At 40.1% G+C, this 27,681-nt stretch overlaps 1 protein-coding gene across 2 annotated transcripts in view; it reads left to right on the top strand.

Annotated features, from left to right (window-relative positions):
- The first annotated feature begins 4,967 nt into the window (after positions 1-4,967).
- The window catches only part of scube1 (signal peptide, CUB domain, EGF-like 1), a 264,360-nt gene continuing 241,646 nt past the window's right edge, over positions 4,968-27,681 (top strand). Inside the window, exons 1-2 of one of the 2 annotated variants that reach the window (XM_059977952.1) lie at positions 4,968-5,147; positions 8,707-8,829. In XM_059977952.1, the coding sequence (XP_059833935.1) occupies positions 5,060-5,147; positions 8,707-8,829 (211 nt within the window). In that variant the 5' untranslated portion in view covers positions 4,968-5,059. The remainder of the gene's footprint in view (positions 5,148-8,706; positions 8,830-27,681) is intronic. The other variant, XM_059977953.1, reaches the window with a different exon arrangement.

The raw sequence follows: 27,681 nt of genomic DNA on the forward strand, positions 1-27,681 counted from the left end.
CGGTTTTAAAATACAGTAACTAGGCAGCACGTAGAACATTAGTTGCGTTAGGTTAAAAAGGGTGTTCTGCTGCACATGAGTCTGATTTATTGATACTGCTGTTAACAAAATCCCAGAGGACACTCACATAAATCTTACACAGTTCACAATTTCCACACACACACACACACACACAACAACATATTTCCCAATATTCCACATTTAGAGGAATTTAGCTTGCAGATGTCTTGATTTACTATTTTGCATGAGGCTTAATGCTATTGACAATCCACGCCGAAACAGTTTCAGGGAACACCAGATTTGAAAATTGTTGCCTAGAAATAAAATTACCTTTTCCTCGATGGGCAAAAGATGCAACAGAGGATAGTGGTGTGGTGCTGGGATGTTTGGAAGACAGATCTAACCGTTATTTTTACAAGTGGACGGGGACTTGAGTAACCCGGGTTTCATTTTTGAATCATGAGAATGGCTATTTTCCTGTTTAAAAGCTTAAAGAGCTATTAAGATGGACAAATCGCTAGTTAAACAGCTGGAAATGTAAATAACAATTTAAACAGTTCGTTGCCCTTCATTCAAAACGCGGATTGCACTGATCTTCTCGGGAGAGAGGAATAAACCCCCTCTGCCTTGTTTTATTATACCGTCATTGGTAAGAGGACTGTATGGGGCCTTTCTCAACACCATGGGATTGATGAATGGAGCTTGCTACGTTTGAGGCCTCCCGCCGCCTTCCATTTACTAAATCCACACTTTTTTTCAAAGTGAGCAGACGTTTCTGTGATTTTCACGCCTTTCTCCCCTGGAGAACTCTTCAATCGCGCCATTCTTCCTTTGTATTGAAGTAATGAAGTGCTCTGAATGCGCCGATCACGATGGAACCCATTAGCGTCGCGATACCCAGCACTGACACAAAGCTTTAATACCGATGTATTTATATAGTGTGTGCATGGGCGGAAGGATTATAACATTACGTTATTTTGAGTTATTAATTGAGTTTTTATTATTGGTAACGTGAAATATATACTGTCATGGCTAAAAGAAACATGATCTCCATTATATATTCACAAAAGCATAAATCATCACTCAAACAAAATGTCAACTAAGGGTTGAATAATCCTTTCAAGTATTCGGGCAAGGTCCGTTTTCTACAGACTGATACCTTTCAGACGAACGCATCTCTAACCACCTCATTTCGACACATATCCTTTTTGTAACAACACTAAACGTCCATTGCCACTGCCGCTCACAAGAGCAAAAAACAAATTTATCTTTAAAACTTCCCGATTCCTGAAGCCAGCTGCTGGATCGAAGAATTAACAATGAGGAAAAACTACGTTTTAATACCGATCTGTTTGCCCTACAAAACGACATCTGTTCGCCTTAGAAAATTATGATGCTTTCATTGTAATCAGGTTCTAACAATATGACTAGTAGAAATCGACTAGCAGATTAAAACATCTCTTTCACTGAATGTTTTTCCAAACATCTCTGTATTTCTGAAAGCTTTGATCGATCGCGCATGCAATGTTTTTGTGCTGGTCCCACCTGTAACTCAATTGAACCCCCCCCTTTGGTCATCGGCAGGTGGCGCCCGGCTTCAACAGTTCCAAGGAATTCTGCCTGGTCGCAGCGTGGGAAAAGCAATGATCGGAATGGTTCATTCATTCATCGCGCATTATTCATTGGGTTTACACACATTCTCCTTGTATTGTGAACACGTCGTGCAATTAAAATTAATACGTTATTACTTTTACACCGTTGCTATGTATGTGTCAACTGACTTTTAATAAGTAGGATGTGTTCTACATTCCGGAATTGCCAACTTAAAAACACATTTCCTACACACGATTAAAATGTTATGCCAAAAAGTGACTACGCTTGTTAGGGAAAAAAAACTAAATTTTAAGTATTAAGGCGATTGTTTCGTATTTATCTTCACTGTTGTTTGTTGAATTGCCTCACTTTAAGATTTCAGAGCTGCCTTCTTTCAGATGTGTGCAAGCGGTGACCAAAATCAATCAGGTTGGACGGTGAAAGGTATAGCGGAAGCCAAAGATGTTTTGTGTATATGGATGCAATTATAGCAGCAGAAGTTTTGTCTCTGTATACGACACGCTCCAAGGGAAACCTGAAAGACTTGTTAAAATAAACGGAGCTGGCGGCTCCTTCTGATCTCCGCGAGGGCTTCAACTGAAACAAATGTCCTGATGCAATTTTCCATTTCATGAGAGTAAACAGACTGGAGGTCCACCTGCATGTGGAAACCGCCTCAGTTAAATGGATAATGGTCCTTTAATTACAAAGAGCAGGGCAATATTTACATTTGCGATTTCACTTTCTAATGAACTCGTTAATTGGCCAAGAGAACAACTGCATTCAGCACGAGATAGCAGGAACATTTTCAACTTTAAAAAACAAGTTCCGTAGACACACAACTCCCTTCTAAACTGTCAATTAGTATAGTCCCAATCATTTTTTAAAAAACACTGTTAGAGACTTATTAGTAATTGCTTTTATTTAATTTTTTCCCTAGGCAGTTGAACCATTTGCTTTTGACTTCCTCAGTAACCCTCCCCATCGCCCATCCCCACCCCATCACCCCGCCAATACCCTCTGTTCAAAGAAGCTCTTCAAACTTGGTTTACAATCCAATATACTCCGGAGATTCTGGAGAACTGCTGTATCCTCATTTCCGCATCTTAAGTCTTGCTTCCGCTTCGCCCACCCTCCCCCAACGCGTCAGCTACAGAATCTATTTTCCTCATTCGCAAACTTCCCCAACATCATCCAAAATTTAGGTGTACTCTCACACAAAAGTGCACACGGAACTCCACTGAAAATTATGCGACTGTCTATCAAAACTGTCATTAGATTACTTGTTCTGTTCCACTTTAGACCAGATTTGTATAATTTCCACCAGTTCTAAACGACCCATATGTGGCTTCCGCCACGAATTCGATATCCTTACTGGTAATTCCAATTCGTCCTGGCCACTGTCTCACGAGGAATTTAATTATGCACTTGCAACCTCAGCAAATTACTGCCCCCTTTAGAACTTGTCAACATAAAAGGCCACTTGACTTCATCTGTATCGACGCCGTCCATCTAAATACCTCAGACCGGATAACTGCCATCTTACATTATTCACCCTGTAACCTTAATCTCCACCCCAGCCCCAGATCTCCCCCCCCGCCATATTCCTAGTCTTCAATCTTTTGTGTCCCACGTTAGGTTCTTGGCCCGCCTATGTATCCAAATTAAAATTCCTATGTTTCCAGAAGCCATTTACTCCCAACCTTTTCACCCCCATCAAACGTCTGTCCTGGCCCCGTGTAATGCATCTTTTCACCCCGCATTTGGTCATTATGACTGTCACCCCGGAGCTTCTGAAAATCTACTTTTCAAACTCGCAACTGTTTGGCCACGCTTTCTAATATAGGGTTTGTTGTTTTCTGCATACGGTTGTCGGATTCATTTCTGAAAAAATATGAAAGTACTTTTCCAATTAAAGACCGTTGAAGAATGCCCAGGATATGCAGCGGCAAAGCCTCAATCTAAACCTCACTCCGTAGAATTTGTGACAGCGTGGTTGTAACGTGAAACGGGATATTCATCATCACCAGAGCAATGTTGACGGCTTGAGACCTGTGTAATTTTTGTAACATTAAATAGCCTCAATGATATTGGCCACTTCTTTTTCAATTATAAACGTTTGCCTAATCATGCCGATTTAAAGATGCGTTTATATTTCACGAATTCTTTGTTCAAAACGTGCGATTTTTTCAATCAGATTGTCAGAATATCCAAAAGTTAAAGAACTGAGCCCACAACAAATTATATCCACGCAGTACACACAAAATTAATGTCTTTAACTCGAGACTATACACATCGATCTAATTGTTACCTCGGGGGAAATTAGTAGTTTTCCTCTTTCCTGCATGTTTTATGCGAGTCCCCCTTCCCCCACCCTCTCCCTCGCAGCTCGGGGAATTCAATGCAGCAGATATGTCAGTAACTTTGATTATAGCTTTCCATCTCTTATTATTGATCTGCTTTCAGAAGCTTTAATTGACTCAAGTTATTGGATACTTAACTCCAGACCATCACTGGATTATTGATGAAGGTGGCATTGGAAATGACTGGCACCGTCCGCTGAGTAAAACGCTAAACATGTCTAGTATGGCACGGTAATCATATGTATTATGTTTGTTTCAAGGTAAACCATATTCCTTTGTTCTGACCTCTGGGACAAAAATCACACGACTTCTCCTTTGGTTGTCAAGGAGATCGGAGATGGACACTGACACTTGTCGACTCCAATTGGTACAATTCTGGAAATTTCTCAGTAAAATCCCAGCAATCGCCAACATTATGGGGGAGATGAGTCAAGGGAGATCTTACACAAACCTAGCTGGTAGAATAGGGACAAGTGTCACCTGAACAGCCCAGCTTCGAAGCACTGGGACACTGCAGCCGTACAAAGAGATATTTGCAATGACCACTACTCCGCAGGACACACAGGCAAGCGAGATCGCTGCGGTTTTGCTCTGAAGTGAGGAGGGTGGTGCAAAACTCTCCCTTCGGAACAGATCTCGCGCCTTTGCAAGTGCGCTGCAGCCGCCAGGAAGGCATCAGCCCTCCTCCTTGCTCAGCGGGCAGAGACAAAGCTCGCGCTTTCGCAGCCGCGCGTCGGGACCTTTACCTCCGGGCGCGCGCAGACTGGGGGGGGGGGGGGGGTGGAGCCGGCTGTCATCAGCGGGAAGGCCGAACCTCGCGCGTGCCGAGTGACGCTCCCACCGCCGCGCGCTCTGCCCGCGGACTCCACTCTCACCGCTCCCGCCGCCACCCCCCCACCCCCCCAACGTTCAGCGCGTTCGCGTACGATTCGCAGCGACGCCATTGGCCGGGCGTGTACCCGCCCGGAGCGCGGCGGGAATGTCCAGATCGCGCCCGCGCCGCTGCCCTGACGTTCTCGCATGAAAATGAGGCTGTCAGCTCGTCAATTTCTCAGTCCAAACGCGTCTTATCAAAGAAACACCAAGGATCGAATCATATCATTATGGGGACTGTTTGTTTTTCATGGCACTTTTGTTTGTTTTTCGTCCTGTTAAATACTTGTCGGTCCTTGGGAACTAGTGGGCTTGTAGGTAAGAGTTCCGAAATTTGAACATTCTCTCTGTTACCTTTTGTTTTGCAAATTGTGAAAGAGGGAATTTATGTTTATTTTTTTGTGAGGGTGAGTGAGTGTTTGTCAGTTGTAAAAATATATAATGTTGCCAACCAGCCAATGGCAGGAATCTTTTTACACCGCTGGATTTTGGGTCACTTCAACAGATTTCAGTTGTGTCAATGTTAAATTTGTTCAATGTCAATTTGAACAGTTAATGTTCAAATCTGCTGCTAATCCTTATTTGCAAGAAAATATTTGCAACTTTAAGAAGTCATTAACACTCCATCAGCGCGATACTTTATTGCTAGTCAAGAAACAGAATACAGTACCTGGGGGAAACGGAACAAAGGAGTAAGCATTTTTCTTCCAGTTCTTTTAATTGCGGCCGTTTTGTATTTTGATGCTAATGCGGGACTGCTTTAAACTTTTGAAAGATCCAGTTAATGGTTCTTCCCCTTCTACTTCGCATTCTGAGTTTCTTTTTTGATAGCAGGCATTCACAGAGCTTTAATAAAGTTTCTGATGTTTGCTAAATGTTTAACTTTTGCATAGTGAAATTATTCAGAAAGGTCCAATGGAAAGGCTATCCTGAAATGTTACTTTTGGTAGAACATGACTGACGCGTATTCGAGGAGGTTATAAAGAAGTTGTTTGGTATTTCTGTGTTTGTTGTTTACGATGTATCGTGTATATGGAAAAAAATTGCAGTTTAGTTAAAGAGTTAAAACCGGCATTAAATTGTGGGGTATTTTGCATGTTTGTATCCTGGCAAATATCCCCCGAAGAGAAGGGGATATTTTACTTATTGGTTAACACACTCAAGAGTGACCCCCTCCAGTCCTAATGAAAAGCCCCCCTTTGGACTCATTTGCAGTTTAATTCCGAGGGCGTCGGCGGTGCCAAGGAACCCAGCTGTCAAGTCCGGGGACACCGTACGAGAGCAGTACTTGATAATGAGTCAAAATATGACAAGGCACTTTTTCTTTTCTGCTTCACTGCAAACGTCTGCTTCGGATTGCCGAGTTCATTTAACCGAAACTCAGTTTAGACTTGACTGAGCCGGCAGAGATTCAATCGATTCTTTAAAAAAAACCGTGGTTTCCGTAAAGGGGGAGGGGGCGGATAACTGTCTATGAATAAATAAGGTCGTCCTCATTCAAGACTCCCGTAACGTTTAAATGCTCATTAAATTGTCATTATTGTCACGACCATTGCAATCTTAAATTCAGCATCAATAAACCCTTCGCACAGACTATCTTGTTCCACTGCTACAGACACAGTAATAAACAATTTAAGTAGTTTTTGGCTACATTTGTAATGCCTGCCGGCTTTTCTATTTACCCTCGAAGGACACATACTTACCAAGGGTCCCCAGCGCAGATGGATAATGAAACTGCGAATAAATCGATTACCAGTCAAAATCTAGCAACTGCAGCCGCTGTATTGACAGTAATCCATCAATCAATAGCGCTGGATACCTGAAGGCGGCTGCTATAATGATAGGACACGTCTCGGCAGATTGGCAATTCAAATCAGACTGCAAAATCACTACCCTTTATTTATTATTTTAATTAACTTGCAAAAGCGAATCGCCAGTTTCAAAAAAAAAACGCTTGCAAAGTTGCCTACTGCATGATTTTAAATCAAATCCAGGCGTAAAAGAAAACAATAGCCTTGTAAGTTTTGTATTTAACGCAAAATCAGCCATACGTCTGGCCTTTACCGTTACAGTTGTGCAAACTAGAACTTAGAACCAATGTTAACCGAGTAAATTCTATTTATTTTTGTTTAACAGCGCCGCTGGTGTATGCACATAATCACGTGAATTAAAAAAAACAATTTTGCAAATATCTTTGCCCGAGGGGTCGCAACGTTTTGATTCGGTTCAGATAAAGACGGTATATGATGAACGTCCTATGTTATGCAGGCAATGGAAGTTTGAGTTCACTTGTTTTAAACGATAGAAGAAACAAAATACTGGTCCTGGCAACCATAAGGCAAAGTTAAACAAAATAATCATAATTTAACGCAACATTGCCTCTTAATTACCCGAACTTCCTTATGAAGTTCAACATCCAGTCTGCTAAGGGGGTAGTTTTAGTGAAAGACTGGTGTATTTTTTACTCTTGAAAATGCTCTCCCGGCGTCCTCCCGAGATGGGGACATTTATATTTAAAAGGCATCGCTCTGTAGTTCGGCACGTTTGTTGTTCTTGCCCCGCCAGTGTTTGGCTTTCAGCAACCGTAAAATAACATTGCACTGTCACACTGATTACTCACAAACTGCACATTTGTTCCGCCCGTTCGTTTGCAATATTGGCCCCATGGGAATGCCACTCGACTCGAGAGGGCCGAAACAGTCCTTTGACGCACTGGCGTTATCAACTACTTTTCCAATAGCCTCACGTCATCTACTGGACTTCTGCAAATCCTAACACATAGCAGCTTGTTAGAAATAAATAGAAAATAACAATGGGATTCGGGAATATAAAGACCTATGTCAAATCCTTGGCATATGGACGCGCTTGCTGGATAACCGTTATCTTAGTTGCATTAATATAGCTGTTTTCTTTGGATGTCACGGACGCTTTAGACCGGTTAAAGTTTCGGTTCCAGTTCCAGTCTTGATCTACAGTGGCACGAGTGTCTCGGATCTGTGTGGCCCCGTTTGAAAGACATGCATTTTGGGTAATTTGGTACCAAGCATCACAGAAAGCAAATTTAGTTCTGTGTGAATTGCACGAATCTATTTGTTTATTGACATTCTTCAGTACAGGAGCATAATGGAGAACGGAATGATTGTTCTCCAGGTCCGATACAGCTTTAAAAAACACAGTAAGCATAAAGAACATTGTAAAAAACACAGTGTAAATATAAAAGCATAGACTGATTATATGTACATAAAATGACTCTTAAGTGAGGTATATGTAGTGATGGTAGGGGCAAAGTGACAGGAGGATGAAGATCCACTATTGTACAAAGTGGAAATCTGTAGTAGATATGTGATCAGGGACATGATGTTTAAAATTTAGCTGAGGATTTGATTTGTATAAATAAAGTATATAAACACTTAGGCTAGAATTTTTTTTATCACATTTTAAACTGATTCTTTTCAGGTAAGTGGGGGACAGATAGAAATGCACAGGTAAATTACTTGAGAGGGGGGATTGGCAAGACCAGTTTTGCTCTGAATGTTGAATTTGTGTATCAGCTTTAGTCAAACTCTGAGATTGAAATTGGCTTAGTTATGAAACAGCAAAAGCAAGCTGTTTTAAAATCCTGCAGGAACTTGCAGCTTCCAGCATTCAGGATATAGTGGAGTTCTGTAAAAAGATGGATGAAAGGCAAGGCAAGAGTTTGTAGTGGGCGTCCCCAACAGTCAGATGCCAAGGACAGACAAGTTCTGTTTTATGCTATCATTTTACTGCTGTATCTTGTATGTGAAAATAGTGGCTTTTGATAAATTATGTTCATGCCATGTTTCAATGGATGATTATTTGGGCCCTGATTCTTAAAATGTTTCTCATTTCGATCTAGATTTAGATGAGTGTGCTGTAGGAACGGATGACTGTCATATCGATGCAATCTGCCAAAATACGCCCAAATCCTACAAATGCATCTGCAAACCTGGCTATAAAGGAGATGGAAAACAATGTGAAGGTAAATTCATGGCTAATATCTGCTAATTTACTTAATTTCAAAAGAACAAATTCTACGGTGATTTTACAAACAAATCATCTAACCTGTAAGGATATGGTAAGAATCTTACTTTTCCTCCCATGTGCTCAAATGTAAGAATCATGGAATGATTTGGAAATGATTCCAATGTTGATATTAATTGGAATTTTTAAAAAATAGCTTTCACTATATGGCATGGTGAGTGTCAAAAGCAATTTCTCCAACTTGCAACTGCCTTCCTCCACCCAACTCAGAAATCCTCTTAACCGCCTCTGCATGAAAAGCAGCCTCTTCCACCCCCCCACTCCACCTGAACACCCAACTGTTTGGGAAGATAAAGAGACGATGCCTGAGTGAACATTTGAGCATCTCAACTTACGGCATTTTTGCAATTTGCCTTGGTTAGTAAATTGCACTCATGAATGTCTGGAAGTAGGTTACTCAGTGATTGGCCTCTTTAGAAATGGTGTGGACATGATAAAACAAAATCTTTTATAATCTCACCTTCTCCCTAGTCCTGATGAAGGGTCTTGGCCCTAAATGTTGACTGTTTATTCCTTTTCATTGATGCTGCCTGACCTGTTGAGTTCCACCAGGATTTTATTTATGTTACTTTGGACTTCCACTATCTACAGAATGTCTTGCATTTAATCACATTCTTCCCTTTGTCTGAAAACACCAACTTTTAAAATCTTGATTCTTGATAGCTACATATAATAAAAACATGGTTCTGGAACTTTTTGTTCTGTCTGCATTAGCTCCTAAATTTCAGCTTTTTAGTACTCTCCATGTCAGAGAGTTTTCCTGGAGGTACTTCGTTGTATGGTGAAAGAGAACTGAAATAAATGTGAGATATATTGCCCGATACTTCTCCAGGAAGAATGAGACAAAGTTTTGCAAAATTTGGAATGGCAAATTTACGGGGGGGGGGTGGGGGGGGTCATGTGGTTTAACTTTATCTGTTTCTGAATCAAGTCCATAGAAAGTAAATGTTTACAAAATGTCTTCCCTCTTTTGATGTGTTTGACAGATGGATTGTAGAAGTAGACCATCTAAGCAATTCTATTGGATGTCAAAGGGGAGATGTATAACGATGGCTGCAGAGAATAGGAGGAGGTGGCATAAAACGCAATTGTAACACAGGATATAATTCGCCAATTTGGGAACAGTTTATGGTTGTGGAAAAGGTGGAAAGTTACTGTAATTGGAGTGATGGGGTCTGTGATGGGGACTGTGATAAAGAATCTGTCTGACAGCATATTCACTAGTTGGAGACATAAAAAAAGATATACTCAAAGTGGCCAGTTTATTTGATACCTTCTGTATATCGGTATTCTGCTGCTACAGCCTATTCACTTCAAGTTTTGATGCTTTGTGCATTCAGAGATTCTCTTCTGCACATCACTTTTGTAATATGTGGTTATTTGAATTACTGAAAAACACAAGAGAGTCTGCAGATGCAGAAATACACAGCAACATGCTGGAGGAATTCAGTAGATCTCGCAGCATCTGTGGAAATGAATAAACAGATGATATTTCAGGCCGAGATCCTTATTCAGGACTCCTTCTCCCTTAAATTCTCCAAAGGATATTTGAATTACTGTTGCCTTCCTATCAGCTTGAACCAGTCTCGCTGTTCTCCTCTGACTGCTCTCATTAACGAGGTGTTTTCATCCACAGAACTGCAACTCACTGGATTACTTTTTTGTTGTTTATCACACCATTTTCTGTAAACTCTCTAGAGGCTGTCATGCATGAAAATGCCAAGAGATCAGCAGTTTCTGAGATACTCAAACAACCCTGCCTGGCACCAACAATCATTCCACAGTCAAAGTCACTTAGATCAGGTTTATTTCCCATTCTGATCTGATGAACAACTGAACCTCTTGACCATTTCTGCATGTTTTTATGCATTGATTAGATTGGCTACTATATGATTGGCTGATTAGATATTTGCATTAATGAGAAGGTGCCCATTGAATGTAAATGGAATGATAACTTGTATCAGTGGAGGGATTCTGAATGATTTACATTCTTGAAAGAGTTTGTATTCAAGGAAAATGAACAAATACCAATATCAACTGGCTTTTTAACGGGCAAGGTGTAGAGACTACGCAAGCACCTAACAAGTCTTTAGCAACAGGAAGTGAATTAACCAAGGATGCCTCCTGCTTTGAGAGAATACTCATATTGGATATCCTTCAAGGATTTAATTTTTCATGCATGCATGGATTTCTTTCAGCAGCCCAACTTCTAACTGACCAGGAAAGCAACTTTTGGAGCATATACAAATAGTTTAAAAGTAAGTTTAAATGGTAGAATTTAAATGTCTTTTCTCCAAATATTAGTCCCACAGAGGGAAAGTATATTAATTGAGAGCTGGATATATAGCATCCCAATAGTTTCTGTGGATGGAAGTGTTGGTGTGGTGAATTTTCTCACCCATCAAAAAGCAAGTTAACAAGCATGCACCTAAGCCATTGGCTGGGAATGTTCTCAGTCCTGGTCATCTGAATATTGGTGACTGGTAGAAGACCATAGATACCAGCCTTCAGGATGGTGGATGTTCTTGGCTGTATTGTGGTCTGGGAAATGGTGTGAAAATGTGTTCCAAAAATTCCATGGTTTGGAAATCGTTGCCTGTGAACTTATTATCTATGTGCTTCTTTTCTGCTCCAGTTACATTTTATGATCTATCAGCAAAACTGGAAACCCATTTTATATGGTGATGACTTGTATTCAACAATTTCATTTTGTACTTAATTCAAAATAGCTTGCCATTTGCAGCTTTTAGGAAAGGAAAACTGAATTGTAAACACCTGTCCCATTACTGTAAAAATAATTAATTAAGTATTAAAAGAATCCAAAATATTCTGTAACGGAAAATGAAACCCTCATAAAATATTCGTTCTGCAAATCAATTTTAACATGGAAAATAATTATAAACGGAATTCTCATTCTGTGCCCCACTGAGAAATCTAGAAATTGGCTGCATAATTTTCTGCATGTGTTATGGTTTGGCTAATTGCCCAACAGACCCAATTAAAGCATTAATATAATGAAAGGTGATCAGGTAGATACAGAGGTACAGTATTTTCAATTGTCTAAAGTCCAAACTTCGGAGATTGTAATAAGCTTGCCACTAATTAATCTAATAAAGAATTCTGGAAATGAATTCACTCAGAGATAAGAATTAAGAGCTCAAAACCACAAGGTACATATAAGGCAAATAGTACATTTAAGGGAAGGCAATCCATGCACAAGAGGGAGAAAAGAATTAGAGAATAATGAGAGTAAAATGAACAGACAGGGCATAAATATCACTGTCGATCTTTGTACCATTATATTTAAAAGAAAAAGTGGCTCTTGTGGCTCTGTCAGGGCAAAGCATCCTATGATGTGGTAGAGATGAAAGGTTGCACTATATTTAACACTGACAGTCCCAGTCCTTTTAATTATTCATGTAAAAATAATCTGAAAGGAAGAAGAACACAATCATTGTCATCGTCAATTGTCCTTTGGGTAAGTAAAGCCTTCAATTTCCTCCTGCTTTGAAGGTGATGCAAGGTGAAAGGTACAAAGGAAGAAATTGCACCTCTTAGAACCCTGTGGATATAAGTTTGCTCTTCACTTAATAAGGCATGGAGAAGACTTTAGTCTGTGCTAGATAAAATCACAAAAGCATGTTTTAGCATTACAGAAGAAATATTGTAATATGAACAGATCTCTGATTTAATGCAATAACTAGAAGCCACAATCTTTCATGATTTGTCATTTTAATCTACTTATCTGTAGAAGGTAGCAAACACCCAAGGAGATGTTGATCTTGAATTGTAAGAATTTGCCAATTCTGAAAGGCCTCTGATAGCTCTTCTGGTGAAGGGCTCTATTTGCACAAAGGCTTGCATTAAACTGATTGAAATACTGAATTGGTCCTAACATCTCAGCTGGGTGAACCATTGAACCTGTCTACATATTGGATAGAAAATACAGTTAAAATGGTTGAAGTTTTCATAGGTGATCAGCATTTGCTCCTCATGACATTAAATTTATGGGTATTAGTCTTATTCAATGTATTAAATTCTAAGCAAAATTTTATCGTGCATACTTTAAGTGATGGGTTTGTGTTATATATTGTTCTGTCATTTCTGTCTCATTATAACTAGATATAAATCATCCCAGTATATAAAATGGGTCCTTGGCATTGCAAATGGCTGACAAAAAAAGATGTTAAGAACACACCTTTTAATGAAATGAGACATAAAGTAATTGAATTGGATGTTATTACTAACAAATCTGTTTTCAACCCTTTGCACAATTTGCATAATCTGTTAATGGACTTCATGTATTCTTCTTGTTTCTATATTTGAAGAATTCAATTTAAACATTGTCACTAATGTCATCTCTATATTTTTAATTTAGTGGAACCATTACATTTGAATACACATGCAGCATTTGATGATTAGGTTGGAAGTAAATTTATTATCAAAGTACATATATGTACCATATACAACCCTGAGATTCCTTTGCTTGCAGGGAATCACAGTAAATAAAAGGAAAAAAACAGAATCATAGAAAGACCACACCCAGCAGGGCAGATGACAACCAATGTGCAAAAAAAGCCCCCAACAAATTGACACATACAAAAAGAAAGAGAAAGAAAAGAAATAATCTATAAAAGAGCAATAAGTATCGAGAACATGAGATGAAGAGTTCTTGAAAGTGAGTCCAGTTCAGTGGGAACAGTTTGGTGATGAGGCAAATGAAGTTATTCCCTTTGCTCCAAGAGCCTGATGGTTGAGGGGAATCAACTGCTCCTGAACCTGGTCTTGAGGGTCTTTACCACCTTCCTCTTGGCAGCAGTAACACTGTATGGTGGACACTCTTGACAATGGATGCTGCTTTCCTGCGACATTGCTCTGTATAGATGAGCTCACTGGCGGGGAGGGCTTTGCCTGTGATGGACTGGGTTGTATACACTACTTTTTGGAGAATTTTCTATACAAGAGCATTGATGCTTCCATATCAGGCACTGATGCAGCCACTTGGTGTACCCTCCACCAGATACCTATAGTGGTGCTGGAAAATTTGTGAACCTGGTGGTATTTTCTGTATTTCTGTGTAAGTGTGACCAGGTCTTCATGTAAGTCCTAAAACTAGATAGAGAACCCAATTAAATAAATAATACAAAAAGATTATACGTGTTCATTTATTGATTGAGAAAAATGATCCAATATTACATGTATTTGTTGGAAAACGTATGTGAACCTCTGGGGTAATGTCTTATACAAAAGCTGTTTGGAGTCAGGTTTTCCAATCAGTGACATGACATTGGAGATGTGCGTTGTAGAGGTGCCCTGCATTATAAAAAAGGCACACAAATTCAGGTTGCTGACAGAGCCTGCTCTTCTCAAGAAAGATCTGTGTACAATGTGCACAATGCCTCGATCAAAACAACTTTCAGAGGACCTTAGAAGAAGAATTGTAGAGATGCATCAAGCTGGAAAAGGCTACAAAAGCATTTCTGAAGACCTGAGTGTTCATCAGTTCAAAGTAAGAGAAATTGTCTACAAATGGAGAAAACTCAGTACTGTTGCTACCCTCGCTAGGAATGGGCATCCTGCAAAGATCACAGCAAGAGTACAACCTGCGATGCTGAAGGAGGTGAAAAAGACCTGCAGAAATTTCTAGGACTTGCTGAAGTCTCTGTTCAGGTGTCCATTATAAGAAAAGTACTGAACAAGAATGGTGTTCTTGGAAGGACACCTTAGAGGAACCACTGTTTTCCTAAAAAAAAACATTGCCACATGTCTCAAGTTTGCAGAAGACCACTTGGATGTTCTATAACACTTCTGGGGCAATGTTCTGTGGACAGAGGAGACCAAAGTTGAATTTTTTGGCAGAAATGCACATTGCTATGTTTGGAGGAAAAAGGGCACATCAACCCGAAAACATCATCCCATCTGTGAAGCATGGTGGAAGGAGCATCACAGTTTGCAGCTGTTTTGCGGCCTCGGGGTTTGGACAGCTTACAATCATTGAGGGAACAATGAATTCAAAATCGTATCAATCCATTTTCCAGGAGAATGTCAGGATAGCAGTCTGTCACCTGAAGCTTAATACAAGTTGGGTAATGTAATGAGAGAATGAACCGAAAGACAAGAGTAAGTAAACAACAGAATGGTTTAAAAAAATGAAACTTTATGTTCTGGAATGGCCAAGTTAAAGTCCTGACCGTAATCCTATAGAAACCTGGAATGACCTGAAGCATGCAGTTCCTGCAAGGAAGCCCACCAACATCCCAGAGTTAAAGCAGTTTTGTAAGGAGGAATGATCTAAAATTTCTCCAAGCCGATATACAGGATTGATGAATGGTTCCTGGAAACATTTGGTTGAAGTTATTGCTGTACAAGGTTATCTTTGTACTGAACTGAACTGAAAGTTAAGATTCACATACTTTTTCCAACAAAAACATGTAATATTGGATCATTTTTCTCAATAAATAAATGAACAAGTATAATTTTTTTGTTATTTATTTAATTGGGTCCTCTATCGAGTTTTAGGACTTAATTGAAGATCTGATCACATTTTAAGTCATATTTATGCAGAAATAGAGAAAAATTTACAGAGTTCACAAATTTACTAGCACCATTATATAATAGTTTGTCAAAGTTTTAGATGACATACCAGATATTTTCAAACTTCTATAAAAGTAGAGGCACTGCCATGCTTTTTTCATAATGACACCTATGTGCTGGACCCAGGACAGATACTCTGAAATGATATCACAGAGGAATTTAAAGTTGCTGACCCTCTCCACCTTGAATCCTCTGATGAAGACTGGCTCATGGACCTCTGGTTTTCTCCTCCTGAACTCAATAATCATCGCCTTGGTCTTGCTGACATTGAGTGAGAGGTTTTTGTTGTGGTACTGCTGAGCCATATTTCCCTCCTATATACTGATTCATCACCACCCTTGATTTAGCCAATGATAGTGGTGTCATTGGCAAATTTAATTATGGCATTGGGGCTGCGCTCAGCCTCACAATCATAAGTAGAAGGCAAGTAAACCAGGTGGCTAAGCACACATCATTATGCTGCACCTGTGCTGAGGGAGATGTGGAGATGTAGTTAACTGCTCATCCTTCAGTTGCAGAGTTCAGCATGGAAGTTGGTAGGAAAACAGGCTGAGAATTAACAATCATACCTGAGAGAAAGTTGTTTAAATTGTCACAACAATTGTTGTGGGGAGGTCATGCAGCCATTTTATATCTGGTGCCAAGGCCTTTATGGCAGCAACCTTAATGTGCATTTGAAGAAATTTCTGTGTTCACTTTAATCATTATTCCCAAAGGCAACATTATTCAAAAAGGCAACAATTATACCAATGCCTAAGAAGAATAATGTGAGTTGCCTAAATGACTATTGCCTGGTAGCACTCACATCTACAGTGATGAAATGCTTTCAGAGTTTGGTCATGACTAGACTGACCTGCTTCAGCAAGGACTTGGACCCATTGCAATTTGCCTAAGGTCAAAGGCAGATGCAAACTCAATGGCTCTCCACACAGCTTTAGACCACCTGGGCTTCACGATCACCCATGCCAGGATGCTGTTCATCGATTATAGCTCAGCATTTAATACCATTGTTCCCACAATTCTGATTGAGAAGTTGCAGAACCTGTGCCTCTGTGCCTCCCTCTGCAATTGGATCCTCAACGTACTAACTGGAAGACTGTAATCTGTGTGGATTGGTGATAACATCTCCTCGCTGACAATCAACACTGGTGCACCTCAGGAGTGTGTGCTTAGCCCACTGCTCTACTCTCTATATACCCATGACTTTGTGGCTAGGCATAGCTCAAATACCATTTATAAATTTGCTGATAATACAGCCATTCTTGGTAGAATCTCAGACGGTGATGAGAGGGCTTACGGGAGCGAGATAAGCCAACTAGTAGAGTGGTGTCACAGCAACAACCTGGCACTCAACATCAGTAAGACTAAAGAGCTGATTGTGGACTTCAGGAAGGGTAAGACAAAGGAACACATACCAATCATGGAGGGATCAGAAGTGGAGAGAATGAACAGTTTCAAGTTCCAGGGTGTCAAGATCTCCGAGGATCTAACCTGGTCCCAATATGTCGATACAGTTATAAAGAAGGCAAGACAGCGGCTATACTTCATTAGGAGTTTGAAGAGATTTGGTATGTCAACAAATACACTCAAAAATTTCAATAGATGTACCGTGGAGAGCATTCTGACAGACTGCATCACTGTCTGGTATGGGGGTAGGGAGGGGTGCTACTGCAGAGAGTTGTAAATCTAGTGGGCTCCATCTTGGGTACTAGCCTACTAAGTACCTAGGACATTTTCAAGAAACGGTGTCTCAGAAAGGCAGCGTCCATTATTAAGGACCTCCAGCATGCAGCTCATGCCCTTTTTTCACTACTACCTTCAGGTAGGAGGTACAGAAGCCTGAAGACATACACTCAGTGATTCAGGAACAGCTTCTTTGTCTCTGCCATCCGATTCCTAAACAGACTTTGAACCCTTGGGGCTTGGACACTATCTCACTTTTTTTTAACATACATTATTTCTGTTTTTTGCATGATTGTTAATCTATTCAATATACATATACTGTAATTGATTGATTTTTTATTATTATCTTATTTTGTTTTTTTCTTCTATGTTATGTATTGCATTGAACTGCTGCAAAAGTTAACAAATTTTACAATACATGCCGGTGATAATAAACCTGATTGTGATTGTGGGGTTACCCACCACATATTCCACTGCTGTTTGTCTGGAATGCCTTCTTCACCTTTTGTTCCCAACTTTTCTTTCCCACTCTGGCTCTGCATGTCACCTAGTTGTATGTTCATCATAATTTTGTCTATTCTTTAATGCTCAAGTACAGCACGAGAATCCAGTACTACCAAGATTTTAATCAGAGGGAATGTTTCTTCAAAGTCTTCCTCTGCTTCATTTACCTTTGTGTCACAACTAGAGGAGAGGAAGAGGAATTTGAAATGATTGCTGAGGAAAGATAAGATCACAAGCAAATTTCAGTGGGAGCATCACATTTCCATATACCTGGACAAATGACCTGGGAAAGAAGAAACATTTCTATAAGAACCCTTTGATCTTTGAACAATACGTATTTGCAGTTATTGAAGTACTTCTGAACTAGGTATATGCAATTGATAGTTTACACAGGTAGATCCGACAAATCACATCAAAGTGTCATGTGCATGTATGCATAGGTACCATGCATACTTACGCATAGTGCTGGTACTCTTGAATTTCTGATATACCAGCAGTATGCCAGAAATTCAAGAGTGTCAGAGGGCAGAAGTGAGTTTAGTTGCCATTACTTAGGATGCTGAAAGGTTTGAAGGTAGATATGTGACCTGGACCCAATGGACTACACCTCAGGGCTCTGAAAGAGTAGCTAAAGAGGTTGTGGATGCATTGGTAATGATCTTTCAAGAATCATTAGATTCTGGAATGGTTCTGGAGGACTGGAAAATTACAAATGCCACTCTACTCTTTAAGGAGGGAGGGGAGCATGAGAAAGGAAATTGTAGGCCAGTTAGCCTGACTTCATTGTTTAGAAGGATGAGTTTTTGGGGTTCCTTGAGGCACATGATACAATAGGCTTAATACAATGGTTTCTTAAAGGGGAAATCTTGCCTGACAAATCTGTTGGAATTCTTTGAGGAAATAACAGACAGAATAGGTAGAGTCAGTGAAGTTGTTTACTTGGATTTTTACAAGGAGCCGCTGCTTGAAGAACTATGGTACTAGCATGGATAGAAGATGGCTGTCTGGCAGGAGGCAAAAAAGGTGGCCTTTTCTGTTTTAGACTGCTACTGACAAGTGGTGTTTGACATGAGTCAGTGTTATCAGCACATATTTTCATATTATATGTCAATGATTTGGATGACGGTTTTGTGGCCAAGTTTGTGGATGCTATGATAGATGGAGGGGCAGGTAGCATTGAGGAAGTAGGGAGTCTGTAGAAGACTTAGATGGATTGGGAGAATGCGCAAAGAATGGGCAGATCGAATATAGTGTTGAGAAGTGTTTGGTCATGCACTTTGCTAGAAGGAATAAAGGTGTAGACACTATTTTCTAAATGGGAAGAAAACAGAAATCAGAGGTGCAAAGGGACTTGAGAGTCTTCATCACGATTCTCTAAAGGTTAACTTGTAAGTTGTATCAGTGGTAAAGAAGGCAAATGCAATGTTAGCATTAATTTCTAAAGGAATAGAATATAAATGTGGGGATGTAATGCTGCAGATTTATAAGGCATTGGTCAGACCACAGTTGGAGTACTGTATACAGTTTTGGCCCCTTATCTAAGGAAAGATGTGATGGCACTGGAGAGGGCCCAAAGGAGGTTCATAAGAAAGAAAGGATTAACATATGAGGTGCGTATGATAGCTCTGGGCTTGCACTGACTAGAGTTTCGAAGAATGATGGGTGGTCTCATTGAAACTTATTGAATATTGAAAGGTCTTGATAGAGTGGATATGGAGGGGGTGTTTCCAATAATTGGGGAGTCTAGATCCAGAGAGCACAACCTCAGAATAGAGGGATGTCCCTTTAGAACAGAGGTGATGAGGATTTTCTTTAGCCATCTATGGAATTTATTGCCATAGATGGCCATGCAGGCGAAGTCAGTGTGTATTGTTAAAGTGGATGTAAATAGGTTCTTGATTAGTAAGGACATCAAAAGTACGGGGAGTGAGTAGGTGAATGGGGTTGAGAGGAATAATAAATCAGCTATAATGGAATGGTGGAGCAATTTCCATGGGCAAATGGCCTAGTTCTACTCATGTCTTATGGTCAATTGAAAAACTTATTTGCAGCAGCATCAATTAAGCATCAAGCAGATAGCATCAAATAGACCATTCACAACAAAAACACATTAAGCATAAAATATATTCAATTTTTACAAGAAGGAACACAGGACAAAAAAAAAGTTTATTTTGTTGCAAAGTGATCATGGTGTTGCTATACCAAGGCAGTAATTACTGTTGTGCAGGTTGGTTCAAGAGCTAAATGGTTGAAGGGATATAACTGTTCATGAACCTGCTGGTGGTGTGTGTTTTCGAACTTCTATACCTTCTGCCCAATGCTAGCTGTGAGAGGAGGAGATAAGTAGTATTTAAATGAATGGGCTATGTTGCTTGAGGAATAATTGTCCAGGACTATCTATGAGCACAAGTAGAACTTCAGTTTAATAGCTTTTGATATGGTGGCAATAATGATGTGCCAGCCTGAATTGTGCATGAAAGTCTGGAGTAGGGTTTGACCTATGACCTCTGACTGAGAATAGAATGGGCCTTTTGATTTAAAAAAAATGTATAATAATTCATTCAAAATGGGTTTGAGACCTGATTTGAGGTTATATCTTGAACTTCATTTTCACTAAACAAGGAGCTAGATTTCCAATAGGACATTTCTATTTCAGTTTTCCACCTGGATAAAAAAAACGCTGATCAGTCTACAGGTGAGCATCTTTAGGATGGAAGTTTGAAGCATAAACACTACAAAGATTTTAGTTAGTGGTTAATTGATGCTGTTTTTAGAGAACAATGCAGATTGTCCATCGCCCTTCTAATTCTAGGAATAGATCAATAAAAGTGTTTTTCCCGTGTTTTGGACAGTCTCCAACAACAGTGTAATGGAAGAACTGAATAGAAAGTGTATGTTCCCAACCAGCTTCTGTGCAGACCAGTTTTGATCAGCGTCATACAATTTATATCTGACAGGTACCTATTCCCCTTTTCACCCTTGTATCTCGCAGATCTCTAAATATCTGTCTTCCACTTTAACAGGCAACTTATTCACTACCTAACATGGTGCAAGTATAATAAAACAGAATTAAAAGTGATATTGAAAACCTTCCTAGAATTCAATGATAACTAAACTGTAACCATACTGGTTCTTAAGTTATCAAGAATATTGAATCCCAACATGTGCAATAGGCTGTACTTAAATTATGGCAAACATTCATTGAAGTTGAGATTCCTGTATCCTTCCATGACTGTAAGTCCTGGTGTAAGACAGAGCTTTTTGATTGCAGTTTAGTTTCTGGTTTAAGTTGGCCTCCAGTTTGATGCTGGAGGATTTCCCCTCAGAAGTATCATCAAAGGTAAACAGGAGATGGTTGGGTTTTCTCTAGGTTATTAATCCAGCACTCAGGTAATATGATGTTTATTGCCATGTGTAAATCAAGAACTTAGCCAGTCCTTCTGCACTCTCAAGTGAGTCACTTCACTATTGAAGGGGTTGTGATAGGGGATCTGAAGAGTGAATGCTTATTCCTGACTTTAAAAGGCAAAGTATAGCTGACAATGGGAAGGCAGGGCATTTCCCTGAGGAATCCTTGCAGTAATCTAGTAATAAAATCAAAACATCAGGACTGAACTCAAATGGTCACAACTATGTTCCTTTGCATCTGATATATATCCAGTCATTGGGAGTCTTTCTCTTTGGCTGATATTGACATTAGATTTTATAATACATACCAATGCCAAAAATTGTCCTATCTGATCTTGATATCTGGATGAATGGTGTCATCTTTCCCATGGGTGAACATGAGGTTACCTTGCAAACATAGAAATCTACAGCACATTACAGGCCCTTCAGCCCACAATGTTGTACAGACCATGTAACCTACATATACACAATAGGATAGTATTTTGATATGCCTCATCTCCAAGATATGTTTCCTTCATTACTTGAAAATTACCTTGCTGTTGCTTATGCGTGGGAGGGGGAAGGAAAGGGGGGGGGTTTGGGTTTCTAACATTTAACTGTCATTCATTCTTTGTGAATAGATTTGAAGAGTAAATGTTTTCGTGGATGTTTGCGAAGAAAAAGAATTTCAGGGTGTATATTGTATACATTTCTCTGACATTAAATGTACCTATTGAAACTTAATGAAAATTAAGTAGATACAGATTCTGTAAATCTGAAATAAAAACATAGAATGTTGGGAATACTCAACAATCAGGCAGCTTGTGTTGAGGGAATAACAGTTAACCTTTCATGCCAAACACCTTCCATCAGTTGAGGAAATGATGGTGGGGGAAACAAAAAGTACATCTCTGATTATGTAAGGCCGGTGCTTTTGAGGTGATCCCAATGTTTACAGTACCACCTGTTTAAAAGGTGAATTAAAGGAGAAAGAAAACAAAGAGACATGTTAAAGATGTAAAATTCTGGGTGTAACTGTTGCTAAAGCCTGAAAACAGATACAGGCTGCTGAAAGTAACTACCAGATAAAGCAGAGTCCATGGAGCGAGAAATACTGTGGATGGACAATCTTGCAGCAAATTCTACCGGTGACCTGAAATTGAACTTAATATTGAGTTCCAAAAGCTGTAATGTAGCCATTCTGAAGATGAGATGCTGTTCAAGCTTACTTTGGACTTTATTGGAACAAGGTAGGAGGTCAGAATGGCATGGAGAATTAAAGTGAAAGGGAAGTGGAAAGCATCGGAAGAACTCGTTGGCTTAGGCAGCATCAATGAATGGAATGAATGGTCAATATTTTGGGTTGAGACCCTTCATCTGGACTGGAAAGAAAGGAAAAGGTAGACTTTATATTTAAAAAAAGTGGAAGGAACAGCAGCACATTCTCCATTTGGGCCTGTTGCAGCTTTCAGGTCTCAGTGTTGAGTTCAACCAATGTGGATAACTTCCATTTTTGTTTTGTTTGCACCAGAACTGGCCAGTGTTCCACCTGTGATAATAACTCTGGTTTTCTCTTTCCAGAAACTCCCTGATCCACTGGGCATTTCGTGTAATCTGCTTTTTAGATTTCAGCAATAGCCTCAACATGTCACTTTGTTTTCTCTCTCTGACAGTTCTGTAAAAATTGGGATCATCTTGGCAACTCTGGCCTCGCCTATCCGTGAGATTCCCTTTATACTTCCCTTCAATTTCACACTTCCTGTATAACTTAAGACAACAACTTAATTTGTTTCCACATTTTCCCATATCTGATAGAGATTTTGAGCTGAAACAATAATTCGTTTTCCACAGCAGTTTTGACTTGTTGAGTATTTCCAGCAATTTTTGTTTTGATTTCCTTAATTGAACTTAATTTTAGAATTTAAACCTCTTTACATTAATTTTGGTTACTGTGTTCAGAATCAAATATGCTTTTTTTGTTACTCTATAAAATGTCTTGATTGACAGTGCTGCTGGTGATTATATTAAGAATAAATATGTCCAATGACTCTAGCATTAGAATGTCATTCTGGAGGTTTTGAAGTAGCAATGTGGTATCGAATTACCTGAGACCATGAGCGTTTATGCCACTATCATTTCAAACTCTGTAGCTACTTAGTCAAAGCTACCAGATAACAATTAAAAGACTTCCTGTACCAAAATCCGCACTTGCCTTCCTCTTCCACTACAATCCTAATGCCATATAGTCCTTCTTTGGACTTTGCATAAAGTTCAAGTTTATTGTCATTTAACTGTATACCGCCAAGCAAAGCATCTTTGCTCTGCACAACACATTACTGAGCATATAACTCACACACAACACATAAAGTAAGTTAACAAATAATAAGGTGCATTTATGACACAATTTAACAGCACTTCGTACACGAAGAAACCTGGGTGGTAGCAGAGAGAAGCCTTGTGACCTGGGGGAAAAGGCTGTTTCCCTATCCTAACAGTCCTTGTCCTAATGCAGCAGTACCTACTATCTGATGGTCGGGGTTCAAAGAGATTGTTGTACAGATGGGACGAATCATTAACCTACTTCTGATAAGTGTCTCAGCTGAGTGGAAGAGAGACCTCAATGATCCTCTCAGCAATCCTCATAATCTTTTGTTGGGTCTTGCAAACAGATGCCTTGTAATTCCTGTACCCCAGACAGTAACATAGCTGGTCGGGACACGCTCAGTAGTGTTCCTATAAATATTGGTTAGATTCGCGGGTGCCTTGATCACCTCAATTTCCTCAGCAAGTGGAGACGCTGCTCTGCTTTCTTGACCAAAGAGGTGGTGGTGTGGGACCAGGTGAGATCATCCATTATGTACAGTCCCAGAAATTTGGTGCTCCTAACTCTCTCTATGTATGCACCTTCCAATCATCTCTTTGGTTGTCCACATTAAGACTCATTCTACCAGCTGCTCTACCTCCCTTCTGTACCCTGTCTGATCGTCATTGTTCATGAGGCCAACTAATGTTGTGTCATCACCAAAATTGATGATTTAGTTTTGAATTGCATCTAGCAGTATGCTCACGTGTCAGCAGCGGGCTGAACATGCAGACCTGGTGGGGGTGGGGGTGTACCAGTGCTCTACATGGTGAAGCTAGAGATGTTGCTGTCAACACAAACTGACTGTGGTCCTTCTGTCAAGACGTCCAAGATCCAGTTAGAGAGAGAGAGAGAGAGAGAGAGAGATGTTGAGACTCAACAAGAACAGTAAACTCACCAGCTTCTGAGGGATGATTGTGTTAAATGTCAAGCTGAAGACGATAAACAGCATCCTAACAAACTGAGGCACTCTTTTCTGGGTGGGACAGAACAGAGTGAAGTGCAGAGGCTATGGTACTATCAGTGGACTGATTTGAACAATAAGCAAACTAAAAGGGTCCAATGTAGCAGGAAGATGGGATTTAATGAGATCTATAACCAGCTGCTCAAAGCACTTCATTATTGTTTACCATGCCTCTGACTGGCTGTCGTTAAGGTAGGTCACTGTCACCTTTTTAGGCACTAGGACGATGTTGGCTGTCTTGAAGCCTGCGGGGACAGTCTACTGTTCCAAAGAGAACCTCTGTTAACTGGGCTGCAGTCCCTCAGCACCTGACTAGGTATGTTATCAGTTCCCTCAGCTGTATGTGGGTTGACACTGGTTAGGGTTTTCCACACAACATCTACAGCCAGACAGAGTGCCTGCTTCTCAAGGGGAGGGGAAAATGGTCCTTCCTTGCGGGAACATTGTATCATGCATCAAACTGTGTATAAAAGACATTGAAGCTATCTGGAAGTGAGGCGTCACTGTTGACGTGCAGGGTGAGCTTGTGGTTATGGTCTAAATGCCCACTCACCTCGTGTCTCTCGTGTCATAGAAATGGTTGTATGTTCTCTATGAATAATCCTGTTTTACCTTCCTGATGGCGCGGGAAAATGCAGCTCTTCCTGAAGTGAGAGCTGTCTTATCCCCAACCTGAAGGCAGATTTCTCAGCCTCTCAGCGATTCCTAGACCTCTGCTGTCAGTCGTGGCTTCTGATTTTCCCTCAGAGATGTGTTTAATAGCAGTCATGTCCTCAATGCACTTCTCAATGTAGCCATCACAGATCCTGCATATTCATTGATGTTAGTGTGATGGTTGTAGGCAGCTGCCTCCCTGAATATATTCCAGTCTTTGTTTTCAAAATAGCCACAATGCTGAGGTTGCTCCTTCTGGTTAGGTCTTTCTCCCCCATTGCACTGGGTAGATTCATTTAATCAGTAATCTGTATGCAAGAACTTGCACACAGGTAAGTGGTCAGGTGGGGGTGGGGAGCAGCCTTGTATGCTCCAGGTCTAATATGTTGTTGCCTCTGGTAGCAAGGTCTGATACAGTTTAGGCAGGACTGTTTCTAAGTTAGCACGGTTGGAGTTGCCAGCAACAATAAAGAAACCATTGGGTGCGTGGTTTGGAGGTCACTGATGGTGCCATTGAACTCATGCAGCTCTTCCCCAACATTTGTACAGCCACAATCACAATGGCAGTGGACTCTCTTGGTAAATAGCAGAGACTGCACATTAAGTTAATTCTAGGTGAACAGTCACTACTGAAGCATGCACACACCAGTTCTTATTAATGTAGATATACAGTCCTTCTGTGGGTCTTATCAGAGTTCACAGGATTTTTGACCATCCTAAAATCCTCTAGCTGGGTGGCCGCTTCCTGGAGCCGTGTTTCCATCAAGATGAGACCAATAGAAAAAAAATGTCCGTGCATCTTCTGTGGTCCAAGCCATTTTTCTGATCAGGAATTTCATTCTTCAATGGACATTCCAGTCTCAATGGCCGGTGTGAGGAAGCTAGACAGATGCCTTTGGCAGGAGCAGGGAAAGATTCCTAGATCTGCACAAGAATGTCATACACTTTCAACCTTGCTGTGAAGCAAGAGTTAGGACTTGCGATGATTTAAAAAAAATCTTTTGTCACAGTTTGAGTCCTGTGCATGTTAGCAATGAACTCAAACGCTGAAGAAGTTGAGAACTTTTTAAAGGTTTCTGGTTGATCCAATAGGTAACCTTAAACCAGCCACCCAGTGGCAGAGCTCTAAGCATTAATTGTAGTTGTGTGGTATTATGTACTGCACCTTGACAGACCTGAGCTCTGCACTGTGAAAATGTTGATAACACTAACTGAAATTATCGCTGGAGTGTGAAGCCCGACAAGCTGGAAGAAGCACCAGTAGCTTGGTTTGAGTAGAGGGTGGAGTATAAACTGTCTAATTTTACAGGTCGAAATGAAGTGTTGTTATCAGTTTTAAAATCGCTTCTAAAATAATCACAGATGCCAAAGAACACTTCCGATATGTCCTAAGGAAGTGAGAATCAGTTTTTAATTCAATATACTAGGCTGTATAACTGCAAACTAGTAAAGCTGTTATACAAGTGTAGCTGTATGGACACAATTTTCAGACCATTGTTTTTATAGGAATATTTTCTCGAAGTATGTTATATATATCATATGTTATGCGATAAAGCAAACTCCATACAATTGTACCTTCTCAGGACAAAAAAGTCAGTGCAATTGAGTAATTCTCACTTATCTTTTTCAAAATTAAAATACCGATGAGATTAGATTTCTACTTCTCAGTGCTTTAGTGGAACAGCAATCATTAATACAACAGTGCATTCTTGATTTTACACATGCGCTGCACAGTTATTCAAAAGATAGCAGTTGCAGCAACTAGTTCTCCTTGCTCCTTAGATTGGTCCTCTCTAGGTTTCCTGTATTGCATTTTTGTGCTAACTGCACTGACGTTTTTGCCTGAAATTATTTTGTTTACAGAAACATTTCAAAATTTCCTGTTGCGTTCATTTCCCCATGTATGAATTTAAAACCTGGCCAAAAGCAAACAAACAAGTGTGAATTTCCCTGTTAGACATATGAGTGAGTAAGAGGGCTGGTGCTTTTTGCCCACAATGCCTCACTCTTTAAACATCCTGCCTCTGTTCCCAGAACAGGATTAGCCAACTGGAAGATGTTTCATCATTGTAAATAATGACAGCCTCTTGGTTAAATCTTTTACTGGGCATAGGAAAATGGCAAAAATAAAATGCTAAAATTATTGGGAGGAAAATCACAAATATTAGTTTACTGACATTGGATGACATTGTGACCAGACTTTCCTAAACTCTGGGGTGCAAGTGTACACATGAGAAATACAGGAAACTCGCTCAAGCCATCCTAGTAAGTTACTGAGGATTTCACCAGCAGCACTCCATTGTGCAACTCTTATGTATGGTCTCTACCCCTAGAAAGGACCAAGGGTAATGATCACATGGAACAGCAACATCTGCTGGTTCCTTTCCTCGCTTGAAAATTTATCACTGTTTCTTCATTACGACTGTGTTTAAATCCCAGAATTCCCTATCAAATTGTATTGTGGGATTGCCTTCATTTTAAGCTCCGCAGTAGTTCAAGAACATGTCTCACTAACACCTTCAGTCAGGGAACAGCAATAAGCATTGGATGTATTTCCTTCTTTCCCAGTCAACAAACATTATTTATCTTTGATCAGGGAAAGTAGGATGGGGAACAATGAAAGCTTTTTTTTGCAACTGAAA

This window comes from Hypanus sabinus, chromosome 8, assembly GCF_030144855.1.
Source record: "Hypanus sabinus isolate sHypSab1 chromosome 8, sHypSab1.hap1, whole genome shotgun sequence".
Classification (NCBI taxonomy): Eukaryota; Metazoa; Chordata; class Chondrichthyes; order Myliobatiformes; family Dasyatidae; genus Hypanus; species Hypanus sabinus.